Source organism: Nerophis ophidion, linkage group LG23 (assembly GCF_033978795.1).
Source record: "Nerophis ophidion isolate RoL-2023_Sa linkage group LG23, RoL_Noph_v1.0, whole genome shotgun sequence".
Lineage (NCBI taxonomy): Eukaryota > Metazoa > Chordata > Actinopteri > Syngnathiformes > Syngnathidae > Nerophis > Nerophis ophidion.
In genome coordinates, this window is record NC_084633.1 from 41,015,347 (window position 1) to 41,030,070 (window position 14,724).

Genomic DNA, 14,724 nt, shown 5'->3' on the forward strand with positions numbered 1-14,724 from the left:
GTCACAGTGGCTTACACTTGCATGGCATCTCATAAGCTGGACAACACACTGTGTCCAATGTTTTCACAAAGATAAAATAAGTCATATGTTTGCATTTAATAGTTGAAATAAATTTACATTATTGCAATCAGTTGATAAAACATTGTCCTTTACAATTATAAAAGCTTTTTACAAAAATCTACTACTCTGCTAGCATGTCAGCAGACTGGGGTAGATCCTGCTGAAATCTATGTATTGAATGAATACAGAATCCTTTTGAATCGGGAAAAAATCATTGTTGAATCGAGAATCGTGTTGAATTGAAAAAAAAAATCGATTTTGAATCGAATCGTGACCCCAAGAATCGATATTTAATCGAATTGTGGGACACGAAAGATTCACAGCCCTACAGTTGAATGCTGCTCAAAAAGTTTTTTTCAAGAACTAAAGATACAGAAGTACCGCGTACAAAATAACAAAACGTCCAAAAATCCCAAAAAAGAGGAAACGGCTCGGAACATAAAGAAACTGACTAGCTTGGAGCAGGACTCATCACAAACATTTGACAACCAGACCTACCTAATAAACGCATACTTTTCTTTGCCTCTAGGCCTCTTGTCCACACGCAAACAAATACTTTTTGTCCCCATTGTTTATAATACAAGCAGTACAGTACATACTGCATATGTTGAACTAGCGGTACACCAATAAAACATGAAACATTGTTTACGTTTTTAACTCAGTACAGGTTATTGTCCGATCGCATTGTTTACTACAAATTCAAACGCGGTTCGTGCTGACTTTGAAGCTAGCTTATCTCTTGCCATAGTTAGCTTATGTATGGCCAATACCAAAACATGCTGATGTGTTATTACGCTCCAAAAAAATCCTCAGTGTTGCTACAGCTGGGTTATTCTATAGGTTACAGAATGTAAATTAAGTATTGTTGACAGTTTTTGAATGCATTTTTACAGTGATTTAGAAGTAGAAGTGATTGTTCCCATTAGCTGCATTGCTAGCCACCAAGAACGTTATGTTAGACAGCGAAAAAAACAACTTTTGTCTTCTTGTCTAGCATAAGTATTGTGAACAATAGGCAAAATTCCTAAAAAGGGGCCTTTCTCATTAAGGCCATTATAGCAACTGTTATTTGCGTATGGTGCCGTCAGCCAAAATTACCAGAGAAGAAGAAACAGGTTTGGGAGTAAAATAGTTGGTACAATTTAACTGAAAGATTGAGCTTGTTTCCCCTCGCTTCTGTCGGCCATTGTACTCCTCGCCCTGCTAATTCTTCTTTTTTTTTTGGGCGGACGGCACCATGCGCAAATAACAGTAGCTCTGACTGCCTTAAATTGACCCAGCAGTCGTTATAAAATGCAAAACACGTCCAAGTGGGTGGATCGCGCAAGGGAAATCTTACTGCCAAAATTTTCCACTTGAAAACATTTTTTTTAATTGCAGTGAATTGTTTGCGAATGTTTTTGTATTTAAAGAAAACAGTTTTTTACTTGTGAATCGTTGGGCCTCAGTCAAAGCATTTTTGTGTTTGTTAAAATTTTGGCAGTAATTCCACTCCATAGCATATAACCATTGTGTGCCTGTGTGTCAGGTATTGAGTCCCTGGTGCGCAGTCTGAAACAGGCACTGCAGCTGACCAACATGGATGTGCTGAAACAAGGATTTTTGCTTCTTACTGAGATATTGGGGAGGTGAGACTACATAGTTAACTCTTTTTAGTCTACCTACGACAGTGATTGTGCATTTTTCTCACGGTTTTAATATAACGGTACCACACCACACAAACGTACCACATACTGTATGTCAGGGGTGTCAAACTCCTTTTCCTTGAGGGCCACATTGCAGCTATAATGTCTCTCAGAGGGCCACTTGTTACAGTGAATATACTGTATATGAATATAAACGTATAATAGCTTGGTTACATGAGCATCTTCTTTTGGTGGAAAACTTGCTTTGGAATTGTAAGTCAAGGTGACAAGCTGATATCTAAGTATTTATTTTTGATAACCCAAAATATAAAAAGTAGTTGAATTTAATTAATTCTTATTATGTAGGCAATGGCGGCATGCTATACAGTTGTTGTTAAAATTGAAGGAACAAATACATTTAGCCAGAAAGTGCTTTATTATTTCCAGCCTTTAGCAGGCCACGTGATACAATGTGGCAGGTCATGTAAGATCATGTGGTGGACCACATAAACTACATTGCGGGCCACATTGAATAATGTAGAGCTACGTTAAATTTTAAGACATGCCACATACAATGATGGCAGGCCACATCAAATAGTGTGGAAGACCACGTAAATCAGGTGACAGGCCACGTAATCAATGTGGCGAACCACAAAAAATAATTTGAGGGGCCACGTAAACGATGTGGCGGGCCCCATAAATAATTTGGCAGGCATCATAAAACTATGTGGCGGACCACAAATGATGGGACGGCGTGGCGCAGTGGAAGAGTGGCCGTGCGCAACCCGAGGGTCCCTGGTTCAAATCCCACCTAGTACCAACCTCGTCACGTCCGTTGTGTCCTGAGCAAGACACTTCACCCTTGCTCCTGATGGGTGCTGGTTGGCGCCTTGCATGGCAGCTCCCTCCATCAGTGTGTGAATGTGTGTGTGAATGGGTAAATGTGGAAGTAGTGTCAAAGCGCTTTGAGTACCTTGAAGGTAGAAAAGCGCTATACAAGTACAACCCATTTATGTGGCAGGCTACATTTAATTTCAAGGCATACCACATACAATGATGTAGCAGGCCATATAAATGGACCACATAAATGATGTAGCAGGCCACGTAAAAGGAACACATAAACGAGGTGGTAGGTCACAAAAATTATTGTGGCGAACCACATAAAATAATGTGGTGGGCCACATAAATAGTTTGGCAGGCAACATAGAATAATGTGGCGCACCACAAATGAAGTGGCAGGCTACATTTAATTCCAAAACATGCCACATACAATGATGTGGCGGGTCACAAAAATTAATGTGGCAAACCACATAGAATAAAGTGGTGGGCCACGTAAATAGTTTGGTAGGCAACAAAAATAACGTGGCGGACCACAAATGATGTGGCAAGCAACATTTAATTTCAAGGCATGCCACATTAAATGAAGTGGCAGGTCACTAAAATGAATGTGGGGAACCACATAAAATAATATGGTGGGCCACATAAATAGTTTGGCAGGCAACATAGAATAATGTGGCGCACCACAAATGATGTGGCAGGCTACATTTAATTTCAAGGCATGCCACATAAATGACGTGGCAGGTCACAAAAAATAATGTGGCAAACCACATAAAATAAAGTGGTGGGCCACATAAATAGTTTGGTAGGCAACAAAAATAATGTGACGGACCACAAATAATGTGGCAGGCTACATGTAATTTCAAGGCATGGCACATTAAATGATGTGGCAGGTTACTAAAATGAATGTGGGGACCCACATAAAATAATATGGTGGGCCACGTAAATAGTTTGGCAGGCAACATAAAATAATGTGGCGGACCACAATTGATGTGGCAGGCTACATTTAACTTCAAGGCATGCCACATAAATGATGTGGCAGGTCACAAAAATTAATGTGGCAAACCACATGAAATAATGAGGTGGCCCAAATAAATGGCTTGGCAGGAAACATAAAATAATGTGACGGACCACAGATGTGGCAGGCTACATGTAATTTCAAGGCATGCCACATTAAATGATGTGGCAGGTTACCAAAATGAATGTGGGGAACCACATAAAATAATATGGTGGGCCACGTAAATAGTTTGGCAGGCAACATAAAATAATGTGGTGGACCACAATTGATGTGGCAGGCTACATTTAACTTCAAGGCATGCCACATAAATGACGTGGCAGGTCACAAAAATTTACGTGGCAAACCACATAAAATAATGAGGTGGCCCAAATAAATGGCTTGGCAGGAAACATAAAATAATGTGGCGGACCACAGATGTGGCAGGCTACATTTAATTTCAAGGCATGCCACTTAAATGAGGTGGCAGGTCACTAAAATTAATGTGGGGAACCACATAAAATAATATGGTGAGCCACATAAATAGTTTGGCAGGCAACATAGAATAATGTGTCGCACCACAAATGATGTGGCAGGTTACATTTAATTTCAAGGCATGCCACATACAATAATGTGGCAGACCACATAAAATAGTGTGGTAGTTTTTATTTTTTTTTATTTTTTTATTTTATTTTAATCTTCTATTCCCCCCACCCCCACCCCCTCTTGTTTACCTGTATGTCATCTTTTTTGTAAGGGGAGCTGGAAGCCGGCAGACCCGTCAGCGATCCTGTTCTGTCTCCCTGTAATGTTTGTCTGATCTTGAATGGGATTCTGCAGAAAATTGTAATTTTCCTGAAGGAACTCTCCTGACGGAATAAATAAAATACTATCTATCTATCTATCCATCTATACAATGGGGTGGCAGGTCACAAAAATTAATGTGGCAAATCACATAAAATAAAGTGGTGGGCCACAAAAATAGTTTGGCAGGCAACATAAAATAATGTGGCAGGCTACATTTAATTTCAAGGCGTGCCACATAAATGAGGTGGCGGACCACATAAATGATGTGGCAGGTCACAAAAATTAATGTGGCAAACCACATAAAATAATGTGGTGGGCCACATAAATAGTTTGGCAGGCAACATAGAATAATGTGGCATGCTACATTTAATTTCAAGGCGTGCCACATAAATTAGGTGGCGGACCACATAAATGATGTGGCAGGTCACAAAAATTAATGTGGCAAACCACATAAAATAAGGTAGTGGGCCACATAAATAGTTTGGCAGGCAACATAAAATAATGTGGCGGACCACAAATGATGTGGCAGGCTACTTAACTTAAAGGGATGCCACATAAATGAGGTGGCAGGTCACAAAAATTAATGTGGCAAACCACGTAAAATAATGAGGTGGCCCACATAAATTGCTTGGCAGGCAACATAAAATAATGTGGCGGACCACAGATCTGGCAGACTACATTTAATTTCAAGGCATGCCACATACAATAATGTGGCAGGTCACATAAATTAATGTGGCGAACCACGTAAATAGTTTGGCAGGAAACATAAAATAACGTGGTGGACCACAGATGTGGCAGGCTACATTTAATTTCAAGGCATGCCACATACAATAATGTGGCAGTCCACATAAAATAGAGTGGTGGACCACAAAAATGATGTGGCAGGTCACATAAATTAATGTGGCGAACCACATAAATAGTTTGGCAGGCAACAAAAAATATGATGGCAGGCTACATTTAATTTCAAGGCGTGCCACATAAATGAGGTGGCAGGTCACAAAAATTAATGTGGCAAACCACGTAAAATAAAGTGGTGGGGCACATAAATAATTTGGCAGGCAACATAAAATAATGTGGCGGACCACAAATGATGTGGCAGGCTACATTTAACTTCAAGGCATGCCACATAAAAGAAGTGGCAGGTCACAAAAATTAATGTGGCGAACCACATAAAATAATGAGGTGGGCCACATGAATTGCTTGGCAGGCAACATAAAATAATGTGGCGGACCACAGATGTGGCAGGTTACATTTAATTTCAAGGCATGCCACATACAATAATGTGGCAGACCACATAAAATAGTGTGGCGGACCACATAAATGATGTGGCAGGTCACATAAACTAATGTGGCGAACCACATCAATAGTTTGGCAGGCAACATAAAATAACGCGGCGGACTACATAAATGATGTGGCAGGCAACATCCATGATGTGGCAGACCAATTGTGTGGCAGGCCACTTCATTTATGTGGTCTGCCACACAATTGGTCTGCCACATCATAGATGTTGCCTGCCAATGTAGCCTGCCACATTATTTTATGTTGCCTGCCAAACTATTTTGCAGGCAGCATACCGTAACATAATTTGTTGGACCACGTAAATGATGTGGCAGACCACATAAATGAGGTGGCATCCTACATAAACCCATGTTCCAGCCCGCAAATAATAACATTGCAGACAACACTTAAATGACATGGCGGACCAGATCCGGCCTGGGGCCTTGAGTTTGACAGCTGTGTTGTACGTCAAAGCATAAATGACTAATGGTTTCCCTGGTAAGTCATCACAGTTATGATTGTAACGTGTTTACGTACTGAACATCATGTTTAGCCTCAGTTATAATAGTAGCATCTTGTAGGATGCTGATACACGCCGCACGGGAAAGAAAGTTTAATTAGATTTGAATGAAGTAGCCGCTGGCTCACATATCATCAGCCTGTAAAACACTGCCAAGAGTTTGGAACGTTGACACAATTTTAATTGGATGTTCGCCTCACTGCAAAGAGGCATCAGGAAGTTTTGTCCTTTACAGTGTGTGTCACAGGAAGAAGTTCTAAAATGCTGAACAAACCAAATATGTATGTGCGATAGGATCACAGGACCTTCAGATCCGTGCGTGCATGCACATAAATCTGATGCCGCAGTCCCGTTGCAGGAGGCAATCATTGCAGTTTTTGGAGCCAAGTAAACTCCTGTGGAAGTATTGACATAAAATAGGTGATGGTGTTGTTGCATCAGTGACACAATGGACGTGTTGCTACGTCATGACAAACACCGATGATATTTGTAATGTCAACAGTCTAGTGTTGTTTGTTTATAATGTGCCAGCGTGTTTAGCGCAGGTTCACAAGTTTGTGTATCATGGTTTGACAAGAAACAGCAAGTTGACATGTTTTTGATAGCAATTCACGGTATTCTCAAAAACTTCAATTTCATTTCTTGTAGTTGTCGCCGATTAATCCGATTGTCCGATACTTTTTTTCTTTTAGGCAGCCTCCAAATGTGCGGTTGTTCCTCAGTGCTGAAGGATTTCTGGCTGTGTCACAGACTGTGGTGGCCGGACTCTCCTCCCCCTGCCTGCGAGCCGCCACGCAGGTCGCCAGTGCTGCCTCCGCCCTCTTTAGGTACATGCAAGCATGACACTTTTAAAAACATTGTTTCCTAAGCACTCAGTCACGTTGTCACTCGGACTCTATTTATTGGGGCTGTGTTTTCAACAAGATAATATTTTACTGTCTTGTTTTTGTTTTAGCACTACAGGCGTAAATTGGCCACATGCTATAATCTGTTTTATTTGCAACCTGATTGCAAATGTTTTAAGTTTTAGGATTGGTTTAGTTTAATACAGGGGTCACCAACCTTTTTGAAAGCAAGAGCTACTTCTTGGGTACTGATTAATGCAAAGGGCTACCAGTTTGATACACACTTAAATAAATTGCCAGAAAAAGCCAATTTTCTCAATTTACCTTTAACTCTGTGATTATTAAAAAATAATGATATTAATCTTTGTGGAAACACTGATTATCTTTATGATTTCTCACAATAAATATATATTTTTGATGACATGTTTTAAATAGGTTCAAGTCCAATCTGCACTTTGTTAAAATATATAACAAATTGGACCAAGCTATATTTCTAACAAAGACAAATCACTATTTCTTCTAGATTTTCCAGAACAAAATTTTAAAAGAAATTGAAAAGACTTTGAAATAAGATTTAAGATTGATTTAACAGATTTTCTACATTTGCCAGAATATTTTTTGGGAATTTTAATCATAAGTTTGAAGAAATATTTCACAAATATTCTTCGTCGAAAAAACAGAAGCTAAAATGAAGAATTAAAATGTATTTATTATTCTTTTACAATAAAAAAAAAAAAATACTTGAACATTACTTTAAATTGTCAGGAAAGAAGAGGAAGGAATTTAAAAGATAAAAAGGTATATGTGTTTAAAAATCCTAAAATAATTTTTAAGGTTGTATTTTTTTCTCTAAAATTGTCTTTCTGAAAGTTCTAAGAAGCAAAGTAAAAAAATAAATGAATTTATTTAAACAAGTGAAGACCAAGTCTTTAAAATATTTTCTTGTATTTTCAAATTCTATTTGAGTTGTGTCTCTCTTAGAATTAAAAATGTCGAGACAATCGGGACCAGCTTGCTAGTAAATAAATACAATTTAAAAAAATAGAGGCAGCTCACTGGTAAGTGCTGCTGTGAAAGACTCAAGCCGTCGTCTTGCTGGTTCTAGGGACCACCAAGGAAGGACATGCCTTTTGAGCAGGTGTAAACTTCTTTTATTTTTCAATAAACAAAAGCTTTTGCGTATTGCTTTTCAGCCTTCCCGTTGTCTGCATCTGCCTCTCGCTCTCGCTCTCTTCCGGGTTGCACGGGCTGCTGCTCGTCTTGTCGTCTCTCTCTCTCGTTCCTTCCTCGTATGGGTTGCTCTCGCTCTGCACCAACAACAGCCCCGTTCTCTCCTCCTTCTCCTCTTTTATACAGCGAGAGGAGATACGTTAATCGTGTACAGGTGTGCGATCCACACAGCTGATCTTGTTTGTGGCGTCGCTCCCGGCACGCCCCGCCTCGCCTCTCGCTCGCCATCCACACCATTCGCCGCCAGGGTGCCATGCCTTTCTGTCGGACCGTCGGCTCCGCCTCTCCACAGCTGCTATTTGAGCTATTTTTAGAACAGGCCAGCGGCGACTCATCTGGTCCTTATGGGCTACCGGGTGCCCGCGGGCACCACGTTGGTGACCCCTGGTTTAACACCCAGAGATAGGGATTGTCACCTTTTGTACAATTGCTTGGATTCAAAATGAATCATGATCAGCTCATTAAATATGCGTGGTGGTCAAGCCAGCGTCTGTGCTCAAAGGGTACTAAGCGCCATTTAGCCTTTCCCTACGCTTGTGTTGTTTTCACTGTACAAATCATTTAAATCGTGGAAAGGATAAACATTTCTTTAGACAATAAAAGTACCATGCACTCCATTCCAAGGGAGAAGAGGTGAAGAATGCGTGAGTGTGCATTGATCACTTCGGTAAAGGTTTTTTTGGTATGCTTTTAACATTTAGTGTTTCCCACTTAAAGATTATCCTGAGTTTCCCGCTAAAAGGGATGGATATTATTTGTATTTCTTAAACATGTTTGCTACAAGTGTTTCGAAAAGCACCAACTCGACTAGTCTATATAAAATAAATAAAATATGAGCAAAACCTAAAAGAGTTAATTATTTACCAAAGACAACAATCATAAATGAATCTTTCAGCACATACACAATGTTGACATCTATAGTTATATTTTCATAAACAATCATAAATGAATCTTTCAGCACGTACACAATGTTGACATCTATAGTTATATTTTGATAAACAATCATAAATGAATCTTTCAGCACATACACAATGTTGACATCTGTAGTTATATTTTGATAAACAATCATTAATTAATCTTTCAACACATACACAATGTTGACATCTGTAGTTATATTTTGATAAACAATCATAAATGAATCTTTCAACACATACACAATGTTGACATTGTGGTATAGCTCGGTTGGTAGAGTGGCTGTGCAAGCAACTTGAGGGTTGCAGGTTCGATTCCCGCTTCCGCCATCCTAGTCACTGCCTTTGTGTCCTTGGGCAAGACACTTTACCCACCTGCTCCCAGTGCCACCCACACTGGTTTAAATGTAACTTAGATATTGGGTTTCACTCTGTAAAGCGCTTTGAGTCACTAGAGAAAAGCGCTATATAAATATAATTCACTTCACTTCACATCTATAGTTATATTTTAATAAACAATCATAAATGAATCTTTCAGCACATACACAATGTTGAAATCTATAGTTATATTTTGATAAACAATCATAAATGAATCTTTCAGCACACACACAATGTCGACATCTGTAGTTATATTTTGATAAATAATCATGAATGAATCTTTCAGCACATACACAATGTTGACATCTATAGTTATATTTTAATAAACAATCATGAATGAATCTTTCAGCACGTACACAATGTTGACAGCTACAGTTATATTTTAATAAACAATCATGAATGAATCTTTCAGCACATACACAATGTTGACATCTATAGTTATATTTTAATAAACAATCATAAATGAATCTTTCAACATGTACACAATGTTGACATCTACAGTTATATTTTGATAAAGACAAGGAAAAACACGCTACTCATTAATGGCTAGTACATCAACAACTGTGGCAGTAGACGCAAATTTAAATAATTAAATGCAACATTACCTGAGCAACAATTTTGCATATTTATCCGGGCGAGTCTTGATACCAATACCCTTGACTCAGCCACCTACAAGAAGGTTGTAGACCTCCATGCTTTTCCAAGTTTCCATCTGTTTTGTAGAATGATGTCTGGAGCACAATAGTTCCATATGTCTGGGCCGAAAATTCCTTTTTCACTTGACAAATCTTTTTTGGATAAATTATAGGGACCTATTCCATTGCATATTTTGATTTTTTGTTCATATCTGCTTTTTGCAGGACTATATAGGTCCCTTGTGTAATCAGATTGCTGTACAACCATTTTGGCTTGGTTGACCAACACTGCTTTTTACTTCCGGGAAGAAATCACTTGTCGGAATACAAGCATTTTTTTATGTTTATCTGACACACAACTTGACCTAGCTCACTACTTATCGATATTTCCACCTTTTACATTTTTATTATGCTTCTGTCTTGATTAAAACGTGACCAGACTTCACCACCAGTCCAGACCGGTCCAGTACAAGGAGCTACAAGAACTAGTGGGTGCCATCACACACAGACTGAATGAGCTTCCCGTGCCATCCTCGGGTCAGCGTCAAAGTATTGTGAGTTTGCATTTTTTTCAGTTTTAATCTTTGTTTTCTTAAAAATGTTTTCACATTTAATTTAGGGATACGCCGATCGATTGGCCGTTTTTGGCGTAGTTGCCATTGTCGTTTACTGCTTTTCAATGCTGATCACAAAGGCCAATCCACTTTGTGTGACACTGATTTATTTGTACTCCCCCGGCTGGCAAGGGGCTAGCAGCTAATTATGTGTCTCCACAGACAGTGTGTTATTAATCATCATGTGGTTTATTCTAGGGCTGGGCTATATATGGAATATACTCGATATGTCGCAGGTTTTGATTGATTGATTGAAACTTTTATTAATAGATTGCACAGTACAGTACAAATTCCGTACAATTGACCACTAAATGGTAACACCCCAATAAGTTTTTCAACTTCTTTAAGTCGGAGTCCACGTAAATCTATTCATGGTTTTTCTCTGTGCGATATAAAAAAATTCCTATATCGGGATATTTGAGTTGGATTGATTGAGTGAAAGGGCAGCACGGTGGAACAGGGGTTAGTGCATGTGCCTCACAATACGAAGGTCCTGAGTAGTCCTGGGTTCCTTTCTGTGTGGAATTTGCAAGTTCTCCCCGTGACTGCATGGGTTCCCTCCGGGTACTCCGGCTTCCTTTCACCTCCAAAAACATGGACCTGGGGATAGGCCCCTCCCACCTCCAAAGACATACACCTGGGGATAGGCCCCTCCCACCTCCAAAGACATGCACCTGGAGATAGGCCCCTCCCACCTCCAAAGACATGCACCTGGGGATAGTCCCCTCCCACCTCCAAAGACATGCACCTGGGGATAGGCCCCTCCCACCTCCAAAGACATGCACCTGGGGATAGGCCCCTCCCACCTCCAAAGACATGCACCTGGGGATAGGCCCCTCCCACCTCCAAAGACATGCACCTGGGGATAGGCCCCTCCCACCTCCAAAGACATGCACCTGGAGATAGGCCCCTCCCACCTCCAAAGACATACACCTGGGGATAGGCCCCTCCCACCTCCGAAGACATACACCTGGGGATAGGACACTCCCACCTTCAAAGACATGCGCCTGGGGATGGGCCCCTCCCACCTCCAAAGACATGCACCTGGGGATAGGCCCCTCCCACCTCCAAAGACATGCACCTGGGGATAGGCTCCTCCCACCTCCAAAGACATGCACCTGGGGATAGGCCCCTCCCCCCTCCAAAGACATAAACCTGGGGATAGGCCCCTCCCACCACCAAAGACATGCACCTGGAGATAGGCCCCTCCCACCTCCAAAGACATACACCTGAGGATAGGCCCCTCCCACCTCCAAAGACATGCGCCAGGGGATAGGCCCCTCCCACCTCCAAAGACATACACCTGGGGATAGGCCCCTCCCACCTTCAAAGACATGCACCTGGGGATAGGCCCCTCCCACCTCCAAAGACATACACCTGGGGATAGGCCCCTCCCACCTTCAAAGACATGCGCCTGGGGATGGGCCCCTCCCACCTCCAAAGACATGCACCTGGGGATAGGCTCCTCCCACCTCTAAAGACATGCGCCTGGGGATAGGCCCCTCCCACCTCCAAAGACATGCACATGGGGATAGGCTCCTCCCACCTCCAAAGGGGATAGGTTGATTGGCAACACTAAATGGTCCCTAGTGTGTGAATGTTGTCTATCTGTGTTGGCCCTGCGATGAGGTGGCGACTTGTCCAGGGTGTACACCGCCTTCCGCCCGAATGCAGCTGAGAGGCTCCAGCACCCCCCCTCGTGACCCCAAAAGGGGCAAGCGGTAGAAAATGGATGGATGGATGGATGATTGATTGAGAAGTTTATTGACATGTTAAAGAACTGATTCCATGTAATGCTTTAAAAAAGCAAATGGATGGCACAAAAAGCCAAAAGGCTTGTTTCCATTGTGGTCCATTAAATATTCATCACATTTGATACATTCAATAATAAAATATATATAAACTGTACCAGGTGTATAAAAAATTACATTCTCACGCAGTTGCTTTTAGCTGCAGGCATTACACTACAGGCTCTTCTCACTCTTTCTTGTCTCTCCTTCTCACAGACACATAAAAAAAGCGCACCTTCTTACATACGTCACATACTGTCGCGCGTGCAACGTCATACCCCCTCGCTGAGCAGAGAGGTAGCGGCATGGGTAAAGTTAGCTGTGGTGCTAGCAGAGCGGTGCGAGTGATAATACGAGTGAGATAAGGTGGGAATCTGGTGAAAAATGAAGGAAGAGGAATTAATTCCCAAGAAAAACAGCAGGGGGCGCATCATCTGGCGGTGGTTTGGCTTCAGGCCGGAAGATGTTGAACAGACAACCGTAATATGTCAAGTATGCGGCAAAAGCGTCGCTACCAAAAGTGGCAGCACTGCTAATTTGTAGCATCATTAGAAAAGTCACCCGCTAGAGAATGAAGAGTGCTTGAAACTCTGCATGTCAACATCTCCGTTCTGTGCCACACCCACAAAATGCCGAAGCAACAATTTCCAGATCAACACCTAATGAAAAAATAGTCAACAACAGATGGCGATAACGTCCGCATGAACCTACCACATAGTGAAGGACATACACTATTTGGTTTCCTATTATGCAGCTCATTTTTATTTGACACTTATTAAAATATCTTGTGTGACATCATGCACAAAAGTGCACTTATTTTCTTTGAAACTATTGTAGTGGCGTTCTGTACAAAAAGTGCACTTTAATTGAGTGTTGTTTTGATTTGTCATCTTAGTGACATCATGCACAAAAGTGCACTCCCAGCTTGTTTTAAAATGTCTGACAATTTTGCACTTTCTGTTTTAAAATGACATGAATGTTTGTGCCACTGCTTAATAACTGTTTCATAAATACACTTTTGCTAAATTGACTTAGTTGTGATTTCCCTCTCGGCAAGAAAGTTCAAAAGTAGCATATATTAATGCAGTATGAAGAAGAATGTTTGAATGTAGACACATAAAATCATCATACTGCTGTCATTATATGCATCAAGTATTCATTCAAAGGTACGCCCACATGGTAGACATGCTGTCTCTGATCCTGACAATCTTGTGCGTCATACCTATGTCATCACAGCTGTTTCACTGATCAAAATCTTTTTGGGGCGGACAAATTTACAGTCAATAGTGCGCGAATAATCAACTCTATGTGTACATTCATACTGTAGCAACGTGCTAGTGTTAACGTGTCGGCGGAGAATGGGAAAGGGTTGTTTATTGTCTGGGAAGCACGAAGACAGGACGTGTTTGGACAGAAAGAATATGTGTTGGGGTTGGGCCGGTTGTTAGCATAAGATTGGCAATAAAAGTTAAAAAGAGCGTCTGATTATGTGTGTCTTCCTCTGGAGGCTAAGATTGGCAATAAAAGTTAAAAAGAGCGTCTGATTATGTGTGTCTTCCTCTGGAGGCTAAGATTGGCAATAAAAGTTAAAAAGAGCATCTGATTTTGTGTCTCTTCCTTTGGAGGCTACAGTACATTATATTACTTTATTTTGTTTTCACGTGAGAAACCCTAATTTTTAAGGTCTGGTGGCATACATTTTGCTGTGGCGGTGCGCCACTATTGAATACAATAAGGGGAAACCCTATTTAAACAGTAACGCTTGTTCTCAGGAGTATTTATAGTGTTTCTTCCCATACAAGTTCCAGTTATAGGATGGAAGCTTGAAAGCAATAATTTGTCTCATTTCATCTGTCTGCCTGAGCTGATCTTGAGTTCATGAAAGTTTTCTAGTGCAGTTTCTCAGTATTGTAACTCTGAGGAAATTCAGGGAACATCTTTAGTACTCTACTGTACAGTAATAGCTGATCAAAGCTGACGGGAAGATTACTAAAGCTGGACGTGCCTGTTTACAACAAGTGACAATTTAAAGAGTTTAAAGAATACATTTATTAAAATTGATATTCATGATATCATGTAGTAAGCCTGGGTTGACATCAAGGGATTTTTACTGCGTTTTTGTAAAGCAAAATTTACGCTGATTTTTAATAATCAAAACAGGTCATTCACATGAGACAAGCTTGATGAATGTACTTCTTTA

At 40.8% G+C, this 14,724-nt stretch overlaps 1 protein-coding gene across 1 annotated transcript in view; it reads left to right on the plus strand.

The window, feature by feature from the left end:
* The window catches only part of LOC133541303 (meiosis inhibitor protein 1-like), a 133,858-nt gene that overhangs the window by 47,940 nt on the left and 71,194 nt on the right, over positions 1-14,724 (plus strand). Inside the window, exons 11-13 of the mRNA XM_061884637.1 lie at positions 1,589-1,688; positions 6,814-6,948; positions 10,560-10,674. Of these exons, the coding sequence (XP_061740621.1) occupies positions 1,589-1,688; positions 6,814-6,948; positions 10,560-10,674 (350 nt within the window). The remainder of the gene's footprint in view (positions 1-1,588; positions 1,689-6,813; positions 6,949-10,559; positions 10,675-14,724) is intronic.